Source organism: Erpetoichthys calabaricus, chromosome 8 (assembly GCF_900747795.2).
Source record: "Erpetoichthys calabaricus chromosome 8, fErpCal1.3, whole genome shotgun sequence".
Classification (NCBI taxonomy): domain Eukaryota; kingdom Metazoa; phylum Chordata; class Cladistia; order Polypteriformes; family Polypteridae; genus Erpetoichthys; species Erpetoichthys calabaricus.
In genome coordinates, this window is record NC_041401.2 from 188,859,804 (window position 1) to 188,881,676 (window position 21,873).

The 21,873-nt window shown below is 40.4% G+C and overlaps 1 protein-coding gene across 2 annotated transcripts in view; it reads left to right on the top strand.

Annotated features, from left to right (window-relative positions):
• Positions 1 to 215: 215 nt before the first annotated feature.
• The window catches only part of heg1 (heart development protein with EGF-like domains 1), an 80,780-nt gene continuing 59,122 nt past the window's right edge, over positions 216 to 21,873 (top strand). For both annotated transcript variants that reach the window (XM_028807998.2, XM_028807999.2), the window contains exon 1: positions 216 to 740. In XM_028807998.2, the coding sequence (XP_028663831.2) occupies positions 467 to 740 (274 nt within the window). In that variant the 5' untranslated portion in view covers positions 216 to 466. The remainder of the gene's footprint in view (positions 741 to 21,873) is intronic.

Consider the following 21,873-nt stretch of genomic DNA (forward strand, 5'->3'; position numbering starts at 1 on the left):
CGTGACATGAAGTTTGCTTTAAATGGTGCGTGAAATACGAACGATTAAAAGCCCTTTTTTTTTACCCCCGCCAGCAGATTCGGTATCTCCCGTGTTTGCTCCGTGACCACCTCAAGATGATGTCCGCCGTTAAGAGCGCCGCTCCGCACAATGAGCATTGATCGATTGAAGTTGCGAGCGGCTGTCGCGCAGGCAAGGCGGACTCGGGAGGAGGAGGAGGAGGAGTCAGAGCGCTGGAGTGTAATGTGCGCTTCTGAATCGGTCACTTTTTGCACAGGCGTTTGCACACAAATGTGGTGCCGGTGTTCGCCGCAATCATGGGGGCCCACAAGACTGCAACGGGGCTCTTTAAATGAATTACCTACGGGATGGTGATCTGTTTTATTCGCTCGCCTTGAAGAAGAAAAAGAAAAAAAAAGCCGCTTAATCTTTCTGAATTGGGTCCCGCTGTCCTCGTCACAGCATCATGGCAATGAGCGCTTTGATCAGCCGAGTCGTCCTTTTGGCGCTGCTACTTTCGAGTGCTGCCCGATCACAAGCAACTGATGATGGCTCCGAGAGTGAGGTTACCGCCTCGGCGAGTCTACAGCTCGATTTCACCACGATTGTGAACGGAACCATTGACTCCTCAGCGGAGACTTCCAGCTCTTTAACAATTTCACCGGGCAACCGCTCTCAGCCGACTTGGGCAGATCCGACGACCACCGCGGAAGGAGAAACGCAAACCGCAGCCGACAATGGTAAGAGTTCCGCGGGGTACTTGTGCGGTCGTCCCGTGTGCTGCATGTTGGGTTGGCAGCGATATAACGGGATGATGTTTGACAGTCTATTTGTCAGGGTAACTTTAGCCCACTGAGTAACATGCTGTCCACACGACCCCTTGAGATTTCATATCGAGTTACGTAAAAAAATACTCATTTCATGTGGAAGACAGCTGCAGATCCTTGAGAGGTGTCTTGGAATACATTTACATCCATGAAGAGGCTCAGTATATCGAATTCTACACTTAGTTTGCCGTATCACGCAGATTTTACCCAAGCACGAGGTGTAAAACTGAGTAACTGTAGGAGAATACACGGAATTACCGCACGAGCTCACCGGACTTGGCGTCTCGACTCGCTCGGCCATCCAGATTTCCGGTCCACCCAGAATCTCCAGTTCGGGGCTTTAGGGGCTGCGACTGCGGGGACAAGAATACCGGACATGGAGTGACCGCTGACAGCTATTGATCGCGTACCTGGGGCCGCAGCACTTAATAAGGAAATCTGGGCGCCGGACGTGTCCACCGTAAAATTGTCAGGAAAAACGGAGCGCTGACTTCTCGGGAGCCATCGGAATTCCGCGACGGTTTAACAGATTAGCCTTCGTGTGAGAGTGGAAGAAAGAGAATGGAGGAGCAGCGACTGTGTATGCGAGTGTGCCCGTCCTCTGAGTCGGGGCATCCGAGCCCACCACTCCCATCGCCATTCACATGCAGCGAGATGGGAGGATGGTGGGCATCGGTAGGTTCGATCGCAGACCTCGCCTTTAACGGCAGGCACAATTAAGGCACTGGCAAGCATTCGAAGGAGCGCATCTTCACGACGACTGGTAACGGGTCCCCTTTTGTATTCAGTTTGGTTATTTTATTATGAATTCATTTTATTATATTGCATAGATAAAGGAAATAAAAGGCACCGTATAAAAGACAGATAAAATGATTTAAACGACATTATGGAATAGATAAATAAAAGGAAAATAAAAGCCACTATCTAATAGATAGGGAAGAAGAAATTAAACGCACTTGATAGTGTCTTACTTTTATCAAAGGATAAATATATAAAGGAAATCAAATGCACTAAATAAGGCACTATATATATATATATAAAATAGTGTCTTATTTCCTGCTATTTACAGAAAGGAAGATATGTAAAGGAAATAAAAGGTACTGTATAATAGATAAATAAATAAAAGGAAATAAAGGCAGTTTATAATAGGTAAATAAGTAAAAGGAAATAAAAGCCATTATATAATAGGTAAATAAATAAAAGGAAATAAAAGTCACTATAGAATAGATAAACAGGTAAGAAGAAATTAAATGCACTTGATAGTGTTTTAGTTACTTTTATCAAAAGATACATATATTAAGGAAATCAAATGCACTAAATAAGACACGATATATAATAATAGTGTCTTATTTACTGCTATCTACAGATAGGAAAATATATAAAGGAAATAAAAGGCACTAAATAATATTTATAGTGTCATTATACATATAATAGTGTCTTATTTCGTTTTACTCATTGACAGATAGGTATGCAGGCATCTGTAAAAAAGACAAATAAAAGGACATAAAAGTCACTATATATTAGATTGATAAATAAATAAAAGTGAATAAAATGCACTATAAAATACAGTATTTTCTTTTTATCTGTAAACAAACAGATACTATATTATACAAAGTCACTATTGGATCAATAAACTGATAAAAGGAAAGAAAAGACACCATATAATAGATAGATAAATGGTTAGTAGGAAATTAAAGATACTGTATAATGGTGACTTTTGTTTTTGTCTATAGACAGATAGATATGTAGGAATAAAATGGCCCTGCATAACAGACAGGTAACATACATAAAAGACATAATATAATAGACAGAAGGAGATAAGTCACTATATATTAGACAGATAGATAAACAGATAAAGAGAACCATATACTAGATAGATAGATAGGGTCTTATTTTCTTTTATATATATATATACAGACAGATATGTAAAAGAAGCAAAAACTGCTATATAATAGACAGATAAATAGACAGAAGAAAATAAAAGGGACAATGTAATAGACATATACAATGTCCTTTATTTCTTTTTACCTACGTATAATAGATATACACATAAAAAGAAACAACATACTGTATATAATAGATAAAAGAAAATAAGTTACTATATAATAGATAGATAAAAATAAATTTGATTCACTATAAAAGTGTCTTATTTCCTTTTATCTATTTACAGATATATAAAAGAAATAAAAGTCACTATATAAAGGAAATAAAAGTCACTATATAACATATAGAATGATAAATAGATAAAAAGAATTAAATGAACTATGTAAGAGATAGTGTCTTATTTCTTTTTGTCTATAGACAGATATATAAAAGTCAGTATGTAATTGATTGACAAATAGATAAAAGGAAATAAAAGACACCATATAATAGATAGATACTGCAGTGTCCTATTTCCTTTTATCTATAGATTGATATATAAGAATGCACATGTAGTCGACAGATAAAAGGAAACACCAAACCCTTTATGACAGACAGATAAAAGAATCTAAAAGGCACTATACAGTAGTAGATGTGTGTGTGACGTTATATAAAGATGGTGTAAACTGCAGCAGCTCCTGGCACCCCGTAGTTTCTTTGATCCCACAAACGGTTTTCCTATAAGGTGACCCCTCTACACGGCTGTGCATCATATACAATAACACTCAGAATGCAACAGAATGGCTGCCTCTTGGAATCTGTCTGATCAGTGCTGATACAAAATAAAAAATAGATTAAAGTAAGTCACGCATATGCATATAACAAGAATTCTGATAATCATAAGTATGTGCACAAGGCACAGCTGCACATATAACGAGGCTTGCCTCTCAGTAAGTGAACAGAGTGTGGATGTTAACCGAGTGATCAGAATTGCTCGTACTTGTCAGTCGTTGGCCCAGTGCGTTACCCACACCATCACGGCCTGTTAAGATGTCTGCCTGACCCCGGCCGAGGGGAGACTCATTACAGAGCCTGATGGCTGAGGGTCGAAACAACCTCACAGGGCACTTCATGTGACACTGCAGTTGTTCCAGTCGGTCACTGACTGTGCTCTTCTGTCCAGAATAGTAAACAGCTTCTCAAGTGGCCTCTTGTTCTACTGCTTCCTCCAGTGAGTCCAGTTTGACACCCCAAAACTGAGCCAGCCTTTTTAATCCGTTAATTAAGTCTTTTGGCATCACTTGTACAAATGCCTTTGCCCCAGCACCCTACTGCATAGAAGATGGCACTGGCCATTACAGGCCGGTAGAAAACATTTAGAATGGCCTGCATACACCCTAAATGACATCAAGCTCCCCAGTAAACAGAGGCATCTCTGACCCTTCCCGTATACAGATGGCCCCTGTGCAGGTATTTCACTCAAGCCAGTCGTTCAGATGCACCTCGATATATTTGTCTTCACCACCTCCACGTCTTCACCATCAAGCTGTGGTCCTGACGGCTCCTGAAGTCTACAATTTTTCCCTTTGGCTTACTGATTCTGAGCTGCAGGTGATTCAGGTTGTACCATTCAGCCAAGTCCTTCAGTGGTGTCCACTGCTGACTACACTCAACCATGGCTGTGTCATGGGAATATTTCTGCAGTATTGTATCTAAAGTCCGAGGTGTACAGGGTAAATAGGAAGGGACCCAGTATTCCCCCTTGTGGAACCCCCGTGCCACTCATGACCATGTGCGATACACAGTTCTTAAGCCACACAAACTGTAGTCTACCAGTTAGGCCACCCAATTATCCAGGGCGCTGTGGTTGCATCATCCTTCATTGACCAGAACTTCTCCACTAGGGCTTTGGGTGGGCTGTAAGGTGTTGAATACACAAGAAAAGTGAAAAAAACAAGATCCCACCCTACTACCTTGCTTCTCCAGATGGGAGTAGGTTCTATTCAGCAGATGGATGACAGCCTCATCTACCACTGTGTGGTCCTGGTAGGCCAAACTGCAGGGGGTCCGGTGCTGTTGTGCCCAAGGGTTGCAAGTAAAGCAGTGCGAGCCTTTCCAAAGTCTTTATAGCGTGTATTGTAATATTGTTTACTCTGTAAGGGTCTTATGATGCACATCCTTGGTGGTGCTGTACAAAATGAACTGGAATTATTCTGAAATGATCAAGGACTACCTGAGCACCAGAGAGCAGTTTATGAGGCTTGGTGGCGACTGTGTATCAGAAATGGTGGAGTGTATACTTCTAGGGCACCTCAGGGTACTGTCCCATCTCCCTTCCTGTTTACCCCTCTACACAGCAGACTTCCAGCACAATACCTTCAGAAGTTTCCAGATGACTCGTCCATCATTGGCTGCATTAATAATGGAGACCAGTCAGAGTGCAGGAAGGTTGTGGAGGACTTTGTCTTGTGGTGCGGGGACAATAACTTTCAACTCAACAGCAGCAAGCCAAACGAGCTGGTGGTGGACTTCAGGTGTATGAAGAAGCCCCTGAGACCACTCACCATTCAAGGGGTGCAGAGCTACAAGGACCTGGGGGTCCATATAAACATCAAACTGAACTGGTGTGACAACACAGGGGCGCTGGACGAGAAGGGTCAGAGCAGACTGGACTTGCTAAGGAGACTCGGGTCTTGTGATGTGTGCAGCAAACTGATGGAAATGTTCTACCAGTCCATAGTAGCCAGTGTGGTGGTCTCCTGGGGAAGCAACTTGAACTCCAAAGAAGCACAAGGCCTGAATAAGCTTATCAGGAAAGCCAGAGCCATCACAGGGTCCACCCTGGACGGATGGTGGCCAAATTGGATGCCATCATGAGAAATCCCCTCCAGGAGGCGCTCTCTCTCTCGGTGAGCACTTATAGCCACAGGCTCATTCCACCACGGTGTGCTGAGAAGCACCTTTGGGGGTCTTTTGTGCCCAAGGCTGTCTGGCAATTCAGTGCTTCCTCCAGGTCAGGTTGTAGTCGCTAAGTTAATTTTTGAAATACCATTTTGAAATCTCTGCACAATGTATATTTATTTATTTATTTTTATTTACATATCAATGGATTGATTGGCAGTATTGTACTGTGATTTTGGATCCTTAGTTTTATGTTTCTTCTTGCTGTTTACATTTGCATTTCCCCTTGGGATTAATAAAGCCTATCTAATTTAATCAAGATGGAAAAAAAAAGCATGGGTACAGTAGCCAGGATGTTTCACTGTAAAGCAGGGGTTTCTCAGAGCGTTTTCATACGAGGACCATTTTGTGAAAGTCATAGATAAGGAGGACCACCTATGGCCGACAACTATTTATTACCTTAATTCCATGTGACGGTGATCACATTCTTTTTCCTAAGTGCACTAATGTGAGAAATACTGGAGATACAAAGAAGAGCTGCTTACACGGCCTCAAATAGTCACTTAGTATGCCTGAGCGGGGCTGTTTATTGGAAAGCCCCTTCCTTAAGCAGCCTGTTGTGATGCCTTTGGTAGGAACCCTAAGGAAAACATTAAAAACCCACAGGGAATTTTCAAACTACTGCTCTAGGAACTACCATGCTGGCTGCTTTTTTTGTTGGTTTTACCCACAGGTTTCCTAATCCCAGGTCTGGGTGGCACACACGTGTCCCTGTTTGAACCTTTTGCATACCAGGTGCGCGACTCAGCCCACCTGGAAGGATGGTCTGCTTTAAAAGATTTACTATTCAGACTTTTCTTGGGTTTACATTTAAAAGTCCCAGATTTTAGTCGGTGATCCATAATAAAACCTTGCAAAGTGGAATTAAGGGATTACTGTTGCCTGGGGTTGGTTTTTGAGGTGGATTTGAAAAAAAAGGCAGTGCCACGTAATAAAGGAATTACAGTAGGTTAGCCATGAAAAAGACATGATGAGTGTGAAGAAATGAAAATGAAAAGAGAGGAAGAGAGAGAGAGAGATCACTGCCATCATACAGGATCGGAGCAGGAGGAGTGGTGTAGAAGTTAAAGATAGATAGATATTAATTTTAGTATAGTTGGCAGGATAGATTGATACATAGATAGTTGGATATTAATTTTAGTATAGTTGGCAGGAAAGATAGATACATATATAGATGGATATTAATTTTATTAAAGTTGGCAGGATACATGTATAGATAGATATTACTTTTAGTATAGTTGGCAGGATAGATAGATACATAGATACAGTAGATGGATATTAATTTTAGTATAGTCTGCCAGATAGATATATAGATATTAATTTTATTAAAGTTGGCAGGATACATGTATAGATAGATATTACTTTTAGTATAGTTGGCAGGATAGATAGATACATAGATACAGTAGATGGATATTAATTTTAGTATAGTCTGCCGGATAGATATATAGATATTAATTTTATTATCGTTGTCAGGATAGATTGATACATAGATAGATGGATATTAATTTTAGTATAGTTGGCAGGATCGATATATAGATAGATATTAATTTTAGTATACAGTAGTTGGCAGAAAAGATAAATACATAGATGGATATTAATTTTATTATAGTTGGCAGGAAAGATAGATAAATAGATAGATGGATATTAATTTTAGTATAGTTGGCAAGATCGATATATAGATATTAATTTTAGTACAGTATACAGTAGTTGGGAGAAAAGATAAATACATAGATGGATATTAATTTTATTATAGTTGGCAGGAAAGATAGATAAATAGATAGATGGATATTAATTTTAGTATAGTTGGCAAGATCGATATATAGATATTAATTTTAGTACAGTATACAGTAGTTGGCAGAAAAGATAAATACATAGATGGATATTAATTTTATTGTAGTTGGCAGGAAAGATAGATAGATAGATATTAATTTTAGTATAGTCTGCCGGATAGATTAGATATTAATTTTATTATCGTTGTCAGGATAGATTGATACATACTGTAGATAGATGGATATTAATTTTAGTATAGTTGGCAGGATAGCTATATAGATAGATATTAAATTTAGTATACAGTAGTTGGCAGAAAAGATAGATACATAGATAGATGGATATTAATTTTCGTATAGTTGCCGGTTAGATAGATACATAGAGAGATGGATATTAATTTTAGTATAGTTGGCAGGATAGATAGATACATAGAGAGATGTATATTAATTTTCGTATAGTTGCTGAATAGATAGATGGATATTAATTTTAGTATAGTTGGCAGGATAGATAGATACATAGAGAGATGGATATTAATTTTCGTATAGTTGCCGAATAGATAGATACATACTGTAGATAGATGGATATTAATTTTATTATAGTTGGCAGGAAAGATAGATACATAGAAAGATGGATATTTTCGTGTAGTTGGCAGGATAGATAGATACATAGAGAGATGGATATTAATTTTCGTATAGTTGCCGGATAGATAGATACATAGATAGATTGATATTAATTTTAGTATAGTGGGCCGGATAGATAGAATTTCTCTCAGGAGGAAATTTGTCTTTTTACAGAAGCTCTTTAAATAAATACCTATATAATTAATTAGGTAGGTAAGTAAATAACACACACTTTGGTCTTTATACACACCAGAATTACTATAAAGCAAGAGATTTAAAAAGAAAGAAAAGAATTACTGCAAGTGACCAGACTTGGTGTTATATTTACAGTCGGAGATGTACAGAGTGATGAGACATGGAGGGCGGCCTGCTCCTTGTGGTGCTCCAGTGTTCTCACACAGTCCTTGAGCTTCACACACTGTGGTCTGCCTGTCAGATAGTCCGTCATCCAGGACACGATCAGCTCACTCTCCTGCATATCTCATGAGTTTAACCCTCTGGGATGGCTGGATGGTATTGAAGGCAATGGAGAAATCGTAAAGCATCATCCTCACAGGGCTGTCAGCTTTGTCCAGGTGGAAATAAGCCTTGTGGAGCAGATGGACAATTGGATCTTCCACTCCAGTCTTTGTCCAATAGGTAAACTGCAGTGGGTCCAGGTGGTCTACCACAAGAGGACTCATATAGTCCAGGACCAGCCTCTCAAAGGTCTACATGATATGAGATGTACTGTAAGGTCCACTGACCTGTGATCATTAGGTGAAGAGGTGCCTGCCATCTTTGGAACAGGAACACTGCAGGATGTTTTCTACTTTCTGGGGCCTTAGTGATTTACTGGACAGGTGAGAGAGGACACCACAAAGTTGGTCAGCACAGGCCTTAAGAACTCAAGGACTGACTCCTGGTCCTGCAGCTTTTCCTGTGCGTAGCTTCCTCAGTTGTCTCCTTACATGTTCTTCATTTATGGGTGGCCCACACCAATCAATGATCACCTGCCATTCCATCTGACGTGGTAGGAGTTGTTGATGCAGTAGGGATGGTGTGGGGAGACTAGTCATTGGAGGAAGGTGACAGTTTGGTGGCAAAATCTATTTAAAAATTGGTTCGTGGCCTTAGCTTTGTCCACATCCCCTTCTAGCACCTGAGCCCTGGATTGCTTGATGCCCCAGTCCATTCCAGATGTTCCTTCATGTTCTTCCGAGTGAGTTTGTTTTCTAATTTAGCTCTGTAAGCATCATTTCCTTAACTCAGCTTTTTCTTTAGCACACCCTGTATGTCCTTCAGAGCCTCTTTGTCATCAGATTTGAATGTTCTTCTCTTTTTCCTCATTCAGGAGACCCTTTAGCTGCTTAGTAATCCAGGCCTTGTTGTTCCAAAAGTAACGCACTGTCATTGTGGGTACCACTGTGTCGACACAGAAGTTAATTTAGTGTGTGAAGCAGTGACAGAGTCCCTCAATGTTGTCCCCATGTGACTCGCACATCATCTCCCAGATTAGACAAGGCGCTGTGAGGTTGGTGACGTAGAGCTTTTTCATGTGGCTTGCCCATGGACCACCTGGCACCTGTTAATGGAACACACTTTGAGAACCACTGCCGTAAACCGTAAGGGTCCCTTTAGAATATCCGCTGTGTGACCCGAAGCAGGTGGATTCATCTACTGGCTGCAGTTGTTACAAATCTGGAAACAACTATCATTTTCAAGAGTTCCCCTCTCGCCCACCCCAATTGCCATTTTAGCCCTCATTATTAAATAATGTACAACTCTGAGGGGAGTCTGTCAACTTAACCAGTGTGCCAGTAGAAATGTGGAAGCAATTCAGATTTTACACTTGTGACTTGCGAATTGCCTCGGTTAGAAGGTTTGCCAAAGTAAAGCTGCTTGTCAATTATACTTGTGCCACGGCAGTGCACGGCGGCCTGCTTCAATATGCCGCCTTTTAAGAAGTGGTTAGCGTTAGGGCTGGGCTCCAGTTAGCCCATACATAATGAAAGATTCAAACTTTTATCGAGTAACTCCTAGTGAGCCCCAGCCTTAACCACTTTTAAAGAGGCAGCATATGGAAGAGACATCCGCAGTGCCGTGACAGGCTTATAATTAACAAGTTCCAAAATAAACGGATGTGGCGTAGTGACCACATACTACTGCATGATATTACGAGGCAGGTAGTGCGGTCTGGCGGTTAAGACGCTGGAATGAAAATCACATGGGTGCCAGCTCCACGGCTTCTGAATTCACTCTGTCAATGGGGGCTGCAAACGTATAACTGTGGGGTCAGTCGTAACTCACCCGGGGTCAAAACATCAGTTAAAGAAATTGCTGCAGTTTTAGCAAAAGCCTGGCATAGTCCTGTGGCGCACAGCTAAGACAGCGGTCTGGTCACGCGGGTAAAGCTTTGGACTGTAGAGCTTAAGGATGCCAGTTCACCTAACCTGGCTGTGCTCACTTTGGTTTATTGGGATGCTTAAGTAAAATCCACCTGCTGTATTCATTATACGTTCCTGCACTTCTTATGCTGTCTAGCCACAGACAGCTGGAGCCGGTCCCAGTACCTTGACTTGGAAAGCAGGAAAAATCTCTAAGACACACCATCATTAAGTACTTTCAGCCAATGAATCAGACAGCAAAAGTCAAGGCAGAAACACTTCTGGGGCTCCTTCATACCTACGACAATATGCATTTGTAGTGCCTCACTGGGACTGGCCTTCTATCGTTAGCCATGTCGGACGTTTTCTTGTTTTTTGTAATACTTGTGTGTATTTGAGAGAAATTTGAATTGTTCTTGTTTGTTGTGATATTTGTGTATTTCTTACCCTTCAGTAAAAAGCTAAATTTACTCCTTGGGACAAATAAAGATCAACCTGTCTGTCTGTCTATCTATATATATTTATATATATATATATCTATATATAGTGCCTTTCATATTTATGTGTCTGTCTGTCTCTTATATATAGCCCCTTTCATGTCTGTCTGTCTCTTATATAGTGTCTTTCATATCTGTCTGTCTTTCTCTTATTTATAGTGCCTTTCATATCCTTGTGTCTGTCTCTTGTATATATTTCTTTTCATGTCAGTCTGTCTGTCTCTCATTTATAGTGCCTTTCACATGTCTGTCTCTTATATATAGTGCCTTTCATATCTACCTATCTATCTATCTATCTATCTATCTATCTATCTATCTATCTATCTATCTATCTATCTATCTATCTGTCTGTCTGTCTGTCTCTTATATAGTGCCTTTCATATCTGTATGTCTATCTCTTATATATAGTGCCTTTCATATCTGTCAGTCTATCTCTTATATATAGTGCCTTTCATATCTGTCTGTCTGTCACTTATATATAGCGCCCTTCATATCTGTCTGTCTGTCTCTCATATAACGCCTTTCATATCTGTCTATCTTTCTCTTATTTATAGTGCCTTTCATATCCTTGTGTCTGTCTCTTGTATATAGTTCTTTTCATGTCTGTCTGTCTGTCTCTCATTTATAGTGCCTTTCACATGTCTGTCTCTTATATATAGTGCCTTTCATATCTGTCTGTCTGTCTGTCTGTCTCTTATATATAGCTCCTTTCATATCTGTTTGTCTTTCTCTTATTTATAGTGCCTTTCATATCTGTCTCTCTTATATATAGTGCCGTTCATATCTGTCTGTCTGTCTCTTATATATAGCTCCTTTCATATCTGTCTGTCTATCTCTTATATATAGTGCCTTTCATATCTGTCAGTCTATCTCTTATATATAGTGCCTTTCATATCTGTCTGTCTGTCTCTTATATATAGCGCCCTTCATATCTGTCTGTCTGTCTCTCATATAATGCCTTTCATATCTGTCTGTCTTTCTCTTATTTATAGTGCCTTTCATATCCTTGTGTCTGTCTCTTGTATATAGTTCTTTTCATGTCTGTCTGTCTGTCTCTCATTTATAGTGCCTTTCACATGTCTGTCTCTTATATATAGTGCCTTTCATATCTGTCTGTCTGTCTGTCTCTTATATATAGCTCCTTTCATATCTGTTTGTCTTTCTCTTATTTATAGTGCCTTTCATATCTGTCTCTCTTATATATAGTGCCATTCATATCTGTCTGTCTGTTTCTTATATATAGCTCCTTTCACATCTGTTTGTCTGTCTCTTATATATAGCGCCTTTCATATCTGTTTGTCTTTCTCTTATAGTGCCTTTCATATCTGTCTATCTCTTATATATAGTGCCTTCAATATCTGTTTGTCTGTCTCTTATATATAGTGCCTTTCATATCTGTTTGTCTTTCTCTTATAGTGCCTTTCATATCTGTCTATCTCTTATATATAGTGCCTTTCATATCTGTCTGTCTGTATATATAGTGCCTTTCATATTTATCTGTCTGTCTCTCTCTTATATATAGTGCCTTTCATATCTGTCTGTCTGTCTATCTGTCTACCTATCAATCAATCGAGAGGCTATGGACTGAATATATTTATTCCGATATCCTGCAAAGGAATGGCTATAAGCCAGTCTGAGAGTGGCAGAACAGACGTTGTTGGGTCTGATGAACTTGATGGGGGAGCAGGACTGGCGTCTGTTGAGAGGATTTCAGTGAAGCGACTAAATTGAGATCTTCTGACTTACTCATAGAAAGCAAAGGAGAAGGGTGGAGAGTTGTGCAGGAAGGTTAACTCTGCATGAACAGATCCAAAACGTTGCAGCATCAGTATGGACAGGGCAAGTTACTGATGGATCTGTCATTATAAGCAGAGGTGGCCAATCACATCTCTGAGCACTGATGGAGTTGGCAGATTGGGATGCTGTGGAATGCACAAGAGGGATGTGCGGGTCCTGAGGGATGTGGTAGGCCACGTCTGCGGGCACTGAAGGGGGTGTCAGGTCGAGAGGCTATGGACTGAACAGATTTGTTCCGATATCCTGCAAAGGAATGGCAATAAGCCGATCTGAGAGTGGCAGAACAGGCGGTGTTGGGTCTGATGAACTTGATGGGGTAACAGGACTGATGTCTGTTGAGAGGATTTCAGTGAAGCGATTAAATTGAGATTTATATAGAGAGCAAAGGAGAAGGGCGGAGAGTCATGAAGGAAGGTTAGTTATGCATGGACAGATCCGAAATGTTGCACCATCAGTATGGAGAGGGTGAGTTACCGAGGGATCTGCTGTTATAGACAAAGATGGCCAATCAGATCTGTGGGCACTGGTGGACTTGACAGATCAGGATGCTGTGGGCTGTGCAGGAGGGATTTGCAAGGTCCCAATTGTGGTGGTAGGTCAGGTTTGTTGGCACCGAAGGAGGTGGCAGATCAGGGTGCTCTGGACTGCATAAAAGGGATGTGCGGGCATTGAAGGAGGTGGCAGGTTGAGATGCCATGTACTGATTTATGTACGAATTGTGACACTCTAATTTATCTATTTTTGAATAAACTCTACACATATTTGTGCACAGAAAGTCTTGCCTGTCTCCTCACTTGGCCTGGTCCATCTCGGTTATGAACTACAAGATGGCCCAACAGAGGTTGGTGCCCATGGCTGCAGGCACTGAGGCACTACTGTGACCCACTGACTACTTTTGTAGGCAAGTATGAAGGATTTGAACTTAATATTTGCCGCTGTAGGAAGCCAATGTAGTGGTCTGGAAAGATGGAGGGACACGCGGCACATCTCGGCTGGTTGAACACAAGATGCGCTACTGCATTTGGAATCATCTGCAGCGGCTTGGTGACACATGCCAGGAGAGAGTGGGAGTAGCCAAAGTGTGAACGAGATTGAGTGCTGCATACTCCGTCAGACATGGCCTGATTGTGTAGATGTTAAACAGAGTGAATCTGTGAGGAACCTGATCAGAATTGGCTGATGTTACGAGTGGTGTCCAGCAGGGGTCAGTGCTGGGGGTGCTGGTATTTTTGATATACATAAGTACTAGGGTGTTGTACCGTGTTAGCCATTATGAATGTAGAGAAAAGCCAAGCAAAATGACACCTTTTATTGGCTAACTAAAAAGGTGTCATTTTGCTTGGCTTTTCTCTACATGATATACATAAATAATTTAGCTGGGACCCTGCAGTGGGCTGGCACCCTGCCCGGGGTTTGTTTCCTGCCTTGTGCCTTGTGTTGGCTGGGATTGGCTCCAGCAGGCCCCCGTGACCCTGTAGTTAGGATATAGCGGGTTGGATAATGGATGGATGGAATTTAGATAGGAATATAAGTAACAGGGGCGGCACCGTGGCTCAGTGGGTAGTGCTACTGCCTCACCGTTGGGGGACCTGGGTTCGCTTCCTGGGTCCTCCCTGCGTGGAGTTTGCATGTTCTCCCCGTGTCTGCGTGGGTTTCCTCCGGGCGCTCCGGTTTCTTCCCACAGTCCAAAGACATGCAGGTTAGGTGGATTGGCGATTCTAAATTGGCCCTAGTGTGTGATTGGTGTGTGGGTGTGTTTGTGTGTGTCCTGTGATGGGTTGGCACCCTGCCCGGGATTGGTTCCTGCCTTGTGCCCTGTGTTGGCTGGGATTGGCTCCAGCAGACCCCTGTGTTCGGATTCAGCGGGTTGGATAATGGATGGATGGATGGATATAAGTAACAAGCTGGTTAAGTTTGCAGATTATACTAAGATAGGTGAATTGGCAGATAATTTGGAATCTGTTATATCATTACAGAAGGACTTGGATAGCAGACAGGCTTGGGAAGATTTGTGGCAGATGACATTTAATGTCAGTAAATGTAAAGAATTACACATAGGAAGGAAAAATGAATACACAATGGGCGGTCGGAAAATCGAGAGTCCACCTTAAGAGAAGGATTTAGGAGTCATAGTGGACTCTAAGCTATCGACTTCCCATCAGTGTTCAGAAGCCATTAAGAAGGCTAACAGAATGTCAGGTTATATAGCGCCTTGATGTGTGGAGTACAAGTCCCAGGAGGTTCTGCTCAAGCTTTATAACACACTAGCGAGGCCTCATCTGGACTCCTGTGTGCAGTTTTGGTCTACAAAAGGACATAACAGCACTAGAAGAAGTGCAGAGATAAGTGACTAGGCTGATTCAGGGATACAGAAGATGAGTTATGAGAAAACATTAAAGGTCTGACACCATGTCACATCACCGGCCTGTGCTCCAGTTAGAGTAATTGTATCTCAAATGTTCTCAGTCAAATAATAAGTTCTTTATTTTTGCTTATCTTTTTTTACGTTCAACGAATCAAATTTGTCGAATCTTTCAAAGCCAATTTGTCTTGCTTTGGTAAAAGTAACAAATGAAAAACAAATGTGGTGATTAGAAGACATCCAGCTTGGCCTTTGGATAACAAAGCACATTTTCTTTTTGTATTTATGTATCTTTAATTTAATTTTTCCATTATTTCATGCTCAGCAGCTGATGTATCTCCTCAAGTCTGTTATTCTGTCGAGACGCACAACACAAGGGCAAGGCTGCGTGAATTCATTCAGCTGCGGTCATGTGAGGGGAAATCTCGCCTCATACCACACGGATTTTCTAATTTCTTGGAATGGTAAGCACGTGGTGTCAGTGCTACTGAGTTATAGATGCAGGGATCACTTCTTGGGGTAAAACTCTTTGTAATGTTTCATAAATAGACAGATAGATCAAACTTTATTTGTCTCCAGGGGTAAATTTGGCAAATTTTGTGTTATTAATAACGGTGTATAAGCCCAACATGGCTTGTCTGTCTGAGGTGTGCATGTCCTCCATGTATCTGAGGTACTCCAGTTTCCTCTCACAACCCAAACATACAAACTTCAGACAAGTGTAACATTCCAACACCATCCAGAGGTGGTGCCTCCGGGGAACAACACACCAACCCTGTGATGCTGTAATGAAATCTGGGAAATCTTGAAATGGTTCATACGGCCGAGCATTTTTAGTAGTCATCCATCCATCAAGTGTCCAACTCGCTGAATCCGAACACAGGGTCACGGGGGTCTGCTGGAGCCAATCCCAGCCAACACAGGGCACAAGGCAGGAAACAATCCTGGGCAGGGAGCCAACCCACCGCAGTTTTTAGTAGTCATTCCTTTTTAATTTTGCATGGAGGCTGTTTCAGGCCAAGGGAGTTGATGGTAATTTCTAATCATCCTCAAGTTTTGTACCTGTTTAAACATGTGCATCAGTTCATGTGCACACCTACATAAGCATACGGTGTGTGTGAATAGTATATCAGTATACTTCTTGTACGTACACGTGACATATACATGTGCTCAAGTTTACATCCCGTATATACAGTTAGGTCCATAAATATTTGGACAGAGACAACTTTTTTCTAATTTTGGTTCTGTACATCACCACAATGAATTTGAAATGAAACAACTCCGATGCAGTTGAAGTGCAGACTTTCAGCTTTAATTCAGTGGGGTGAACAAAACGATTGCATAAAAATGTGAGGCAACTAAACCATTTTTTGAACACAATCCCTTCATTTCAGGGGCTCAAAAGTAATTGGACAAATTAAATAACTGGAAATCAAATGTTCATTTCTAATACTTGGTTGAAAACCCTTTGCTGGCAATGACAGCCTGAAATCTGAACTCCTGGATATCACCAGATGTTGGGTTTCCTCCTTTTTAATGCTCTGCCAGGCCTTTACTGCAGTGGCTTTCAGTTGCTGTTTGTTTGTGGGCCTTTCTGTCTGAAGTTTAGTCTTCAACAAGTGAAATGCCTGCTCAGTTGGGTGAAGATCAGGTGACTGACTTGGCCATTCAAGAATTTTCCACTTCTTTGCTTTAATAAACTCCTGGGTTGCTTTGGCTGTATGTTTTGGCTCATTGTCCATCTGTATCATGAATCAATGTGACTGCTGTATTTAGCTGGATTTGAGCAGACAGTATGTCTCTGAACACCTCAGAATTCATTCGGCTGTTTCTGTCGTGTGTCACATCATCAATAAACACTAGTGTCCCAGTGCCACTGGCAGCCATGCACGTGCCACAGGCAGCCATCACACTGCCTCCACCGTGTTTTACCGATGATGTGCTATGCTTTGGATAATGAGCTGTTCCACGCCTTCTCCCTACTTTTTTCTTGCCATCATTCTGGTAGAGGTTGATCTTGGTTTCATCTGTCCAAAGAATGTTTCTCCAGAACTGTGCTGGCTTTTTAGATGTTCTTTAGCAAAGTCCAATCTAGCCTTTCTGTTCTTGAGGCTTATGAGTGGCTTGCACCTTGCAGTGCACCCTCTGTATTTACTTTCATGCAGTCTTCTCTTTATGGTAGACTTGGATATCGATACGCCCGCCTACCCCCTGGAGAGTGTTGTTCACTTGGTTGGCTGTTGTGAAGGGGTTTCTCTTCACCATGGAAATGATTCTGCGATCATCCACCACTGTTGTCTTCTGTGGACGTCCAGGTCTTTTTGCGTTGCTGAGTTCACCAGTACTTGCTTTCTTTCTCAGGATGTACCAAACTGTAGATTTTGCCACTCGTAATATTGTAGCAATTTCTCGGATGGGTTTTTTCTGTTTTCGCAGCTTAAGGATGGCTTCTTTCACCTGCATGGAGAGCTCCTTTGACCGCATGTTGTCTGTTCACAGCAAAATCTTCCACATGCAAACACCACACCTCAAATCAACTCCAGGCCTTTTATCTGCTTAATTGATAAGGACATAACGATGGACTTGATCACACCTGCCCATGAAATAGCCTTTGAGTCAATTGTCCAATTACTTTTGAGCCCCTGAAATGAAGAAGGGATTGTGTTCGAAAAATGCTTTAGTTGCCTCACATTTTTGTGCAATCGTTTTGTTCACCCCACTGAATTAAAGCTGAAAGTCTGCACTTCAACTGCATCTGAGTTGTTTCATTTAAAATTCATTGTGGTAATGTACAGAACCAAAATTAGAAAAAAGTTGTCTCTGTATAAATATTTATGGACCTAACTCTATAGGTCACTGAAATGCTTACTTGCATGCCCCCTCAGTCTGTGACTGGTCCTCTGAAATGGTGTGCAGATAGGCCCATGTAAAAATGAATTGAAATGACCACAAGTAAGTTTATTGTATGTACAGTAGGAGCTTGTGTAATAATCCCTCATAAACAGGATACTTAACATTCAGTATATAGTATGAATGAACATACTGCAAATGTGTATTACATATGAACAATGTATTTGTGTGTCTGTGGTTGAAGTACAGCATACAGTGCTCTGGACTTGTATACAGTATGAGAATTGTCCTACTGTATATGTAAAAATAAATTCAACTTTATTTATCCATTTATTTATCCAGATCCTAACAGTGTGTCTGTGGACTATCTGAATATGCATACTGTTCATGTATATTATATATGTACTGTTTCAATGTACTGTATGTACATAAATATATTGTATATAATGGTGTAGGTTTGTATAAACAATTTAAACTAAAATATTTATTCTCTCTCTCTCCTTATATATATATATATATATATATATATATATATATATATATATATATATATATATATATATATATATATATATACTGTGTGTATATATATATATATATATATATATATATATATATATATATATATATATATATATACATATATAGGGTGGTCCAGATCTAACTATGCAACTTTTAATGCAATGCAATGATTGCATAATTAGATCTGGAGCACCCTGTATATATGGAAGATAAGGTCTGTGATACGGTTTGCATATTTGCAGCTGGAGATTCACAAAGGGAGAAAATGAATCACATATCATAAAGTAGTTTTTATTCCTGAGCTTTCAGCCCCTGCCAGGGGCCTTCATCAGAAGATAATACTATACTAGCCATCCCCTGCGGCTTTGCCAGTGTATTAGTGAGACAGGACAGTGAGGAGGGTCCTGCCCGGCTCCCCACTTCTGATGTCACTCTTCCCCCTTCCCTCGGCCCGCAGCCTCTCTCTTGGATTAGCGCGTATACATCACTCCTGCAAGCGAACTGTGATTCTTAGCGCAATGAGAGAAGTCACAAAATCAACCGGAATGTTCAAGAAAATTCTAGAAAACAACAAGATCTAAATCTGATAAGTTGTTGTCTCGTTCACATAACTAAGCGGAGTTAAGGTTTCGCCCCGAGGCAGACGCGTGAGTAAGGAGGGCCTTGCCCCCCTCCCTGCAGCCCGATGAGTCTCTCTCGGATTCGCGCTAATAAACCGTTACCACAAGTGAACTGCAATACTTTGCGTGATGAGAAAGTTGCAAAATGAATGGAATGTTCAAGCAAATTCTAGAAAAAAATCTGATCTAAATCTGTTAAGTAGTTCTTTCGTTTGCTAGCTAAGTGGAGGTAAGATACACACCTCAAGGCTGGCACGTGAGTGAGGAGGTCCCCGCTCCCCCTTCCCTCAGCCCGATGCCGCTCTCTTGGATTCGCACAAATATATCGCTCCTGCAAGCGCACTATGATACTTAGAGAAGAGAAAATCGCAAAATCAATGGAATGTTCAAGAAAATCATAGAAAAAAACCCAATTTAAATCCGTTGAGTAGTTCTCTCGTGAAAAGCGGACAGACATACAAACGGGTCTAAAAAAGTATAAGAAATTTCATGCTTGGACCACGAAATTTTTAAAACCGTTTCTTAGCAAGCACCTATGGGCCAAGGGTAACCTACATTCCAAATTTGAAGTCCCAAGTCATCAAGGTTCGGGAGATTTCGTGATGAGTCAGTGGTATTTGGCTTTACAGTATATACAGTATATATATGCGTGTGTATATATATATATATATATATATATAAAAAATATGTGTGTGTGTGTATTACAACACAATTATGTTTAAATAATATGTTTCATCTTATATGTACATACTGTACAACACATACCATTTACACCCTTAGTGCATGTATGTATACTCCTTCCCACATACTCAATGTACAGTATATCTATTATATACTGTAAAGGATAATGAATATGCATACTGTGGACATACTGTATATTACACATATACTTTGTCACTGTATGTGCATAAATATACTGTAAATACTGCTCTAGGTTTGTATAAACACCCTGAATTAAAGAGTCTGTTTATAATGTGTGTGTATAAATAATTATATATAAAATAGGTATATTTATGTTTATACAGCGGTTTCAGAAAGTATTCAAACCTTGTGCTAAAATCATTTAAATTTATTTTTCCCCTCATTAAAGAACACTCAATATCCCAGAATGACAAAGTGAAAACAGGATTTAAATATAAAAATCTGTATACTATATTTATAAAAAAAAAATATGTGTATGTGTACGTTGCATATTATAATTTTTAATACATACCATTTATATCCATGTTGCATGTATGTGTGTATGCACATACTGTATGTATGTGCAGTGTATCTACTGTATATAGTATATTAATATATGTATGCTGTTCTATTGTATGAGTGTGTCTGTGTGCCTATGCACAGTACTCTTGGCTTATAAATAGAAATTGTTCCATATATAAAAATAAACTGACTAAAAAAAATGTACTGTATATGTTGATTGCATATAAATAAATACAAATACCCATACATATATATGTACAGTTTGTGTATGTAGTATATAACGTACTTGCTCTGCATGAAGATGACATGAATACTGTATGCGCATGTGACAAGTGACAATATTCATTATGTAGGACTCTCAGCCTGTACATGGGAATTATCATACTGTGTATAAAATTACACTGTGGCAAACATATATACAGCATAGTTATATGCTTGAGCATGGGAAAGGCACTATAAAAATAAAATGTATTATTATCATTATTATTCTATTTAGGTTGTCCATGTGCAGTCTGCATGTTCTGCCATGCCGGTGTGGGTGTTCTTTCTACAGCCACAGAGCCATGCAGATTGAGATAATCAGCCGTTCCAAAAATTGTGTCTGTGTGTCAGTGTGCTTGTGGGCACCTGATATTGCTGATGACGTTGGTGCAATTCAGGAACCAACCCAGGACAAGGTAGCAGTCCATTGCAGAGCCCACACATACAGTCCATGCTTTCACTCGCTCGATGCCAATTAGTAAACACCAAGCAACATTACAGTACATGTTCGTCTTTGTGATTGTGGGTAGGAAATCCATGACAGAACCACTGGTGTGGCTCAGTACTGTATAATGTGTACATGACATGTTTGTGTGTCTGTGTAGTTTATGATACAGTATATGTGTATTGCACATGTTTATTACAGCTGTACTGTGTGTGTGCGTGTGTGTCTGTAAATGATGCAGGGCATTGGTGGAAATTGTCCTATACAGCACTTGTCCTAAATAAAAATAAAGCAAACTGAAATGTATGTTAGTGTGTATGTTTGCGTATAACTGACTGAGTATATTTTGTGTGTATAGTATGTGAATATGTACAGTAGATGAGTATAGGTACAATTGAGCATGTCCATTATATAACATTCCCTAATGTGCTAAAACTTGCATTCCATTGAATTCAGTATAGTGGGGGGGGGGGGGGGTTGTTATGGGGGGGTCTGGCGTCTGAAATGTACCTGTAAGCCATAAATTGATGAGGCCATAGTCAGTGACAATTGCTCTCTGTCACTGGTAAAAGTGAAGGCAGACGTGGACATTAAAAGTGCTGTGTTACTGATATCATTCCTCTCACATGCCTGCTTTTTCCTGTTTTTTTTAATTAATTAATTTTTATTTATTTCTTGAAAAGCCGGTCTCTGAACTCCTTGCAATAGAAATCAAGATCTAGAGGGTCCTGTGGGGTTTCTTAGTCTTTGTTGGTTATAATTGCTACTGATGTACAGAACTATGGAAAGCACAAGTGTTTTAAATAAGTGTTGGTAGGAGTGTTTTGAAATTTAAAAGAGGGCTCCCCCCTTCTCCCCACCCCTCCATGTCTGGATGTGCCATCAGGAAGCCCACTGCATTTTGGGCTGTGCTCG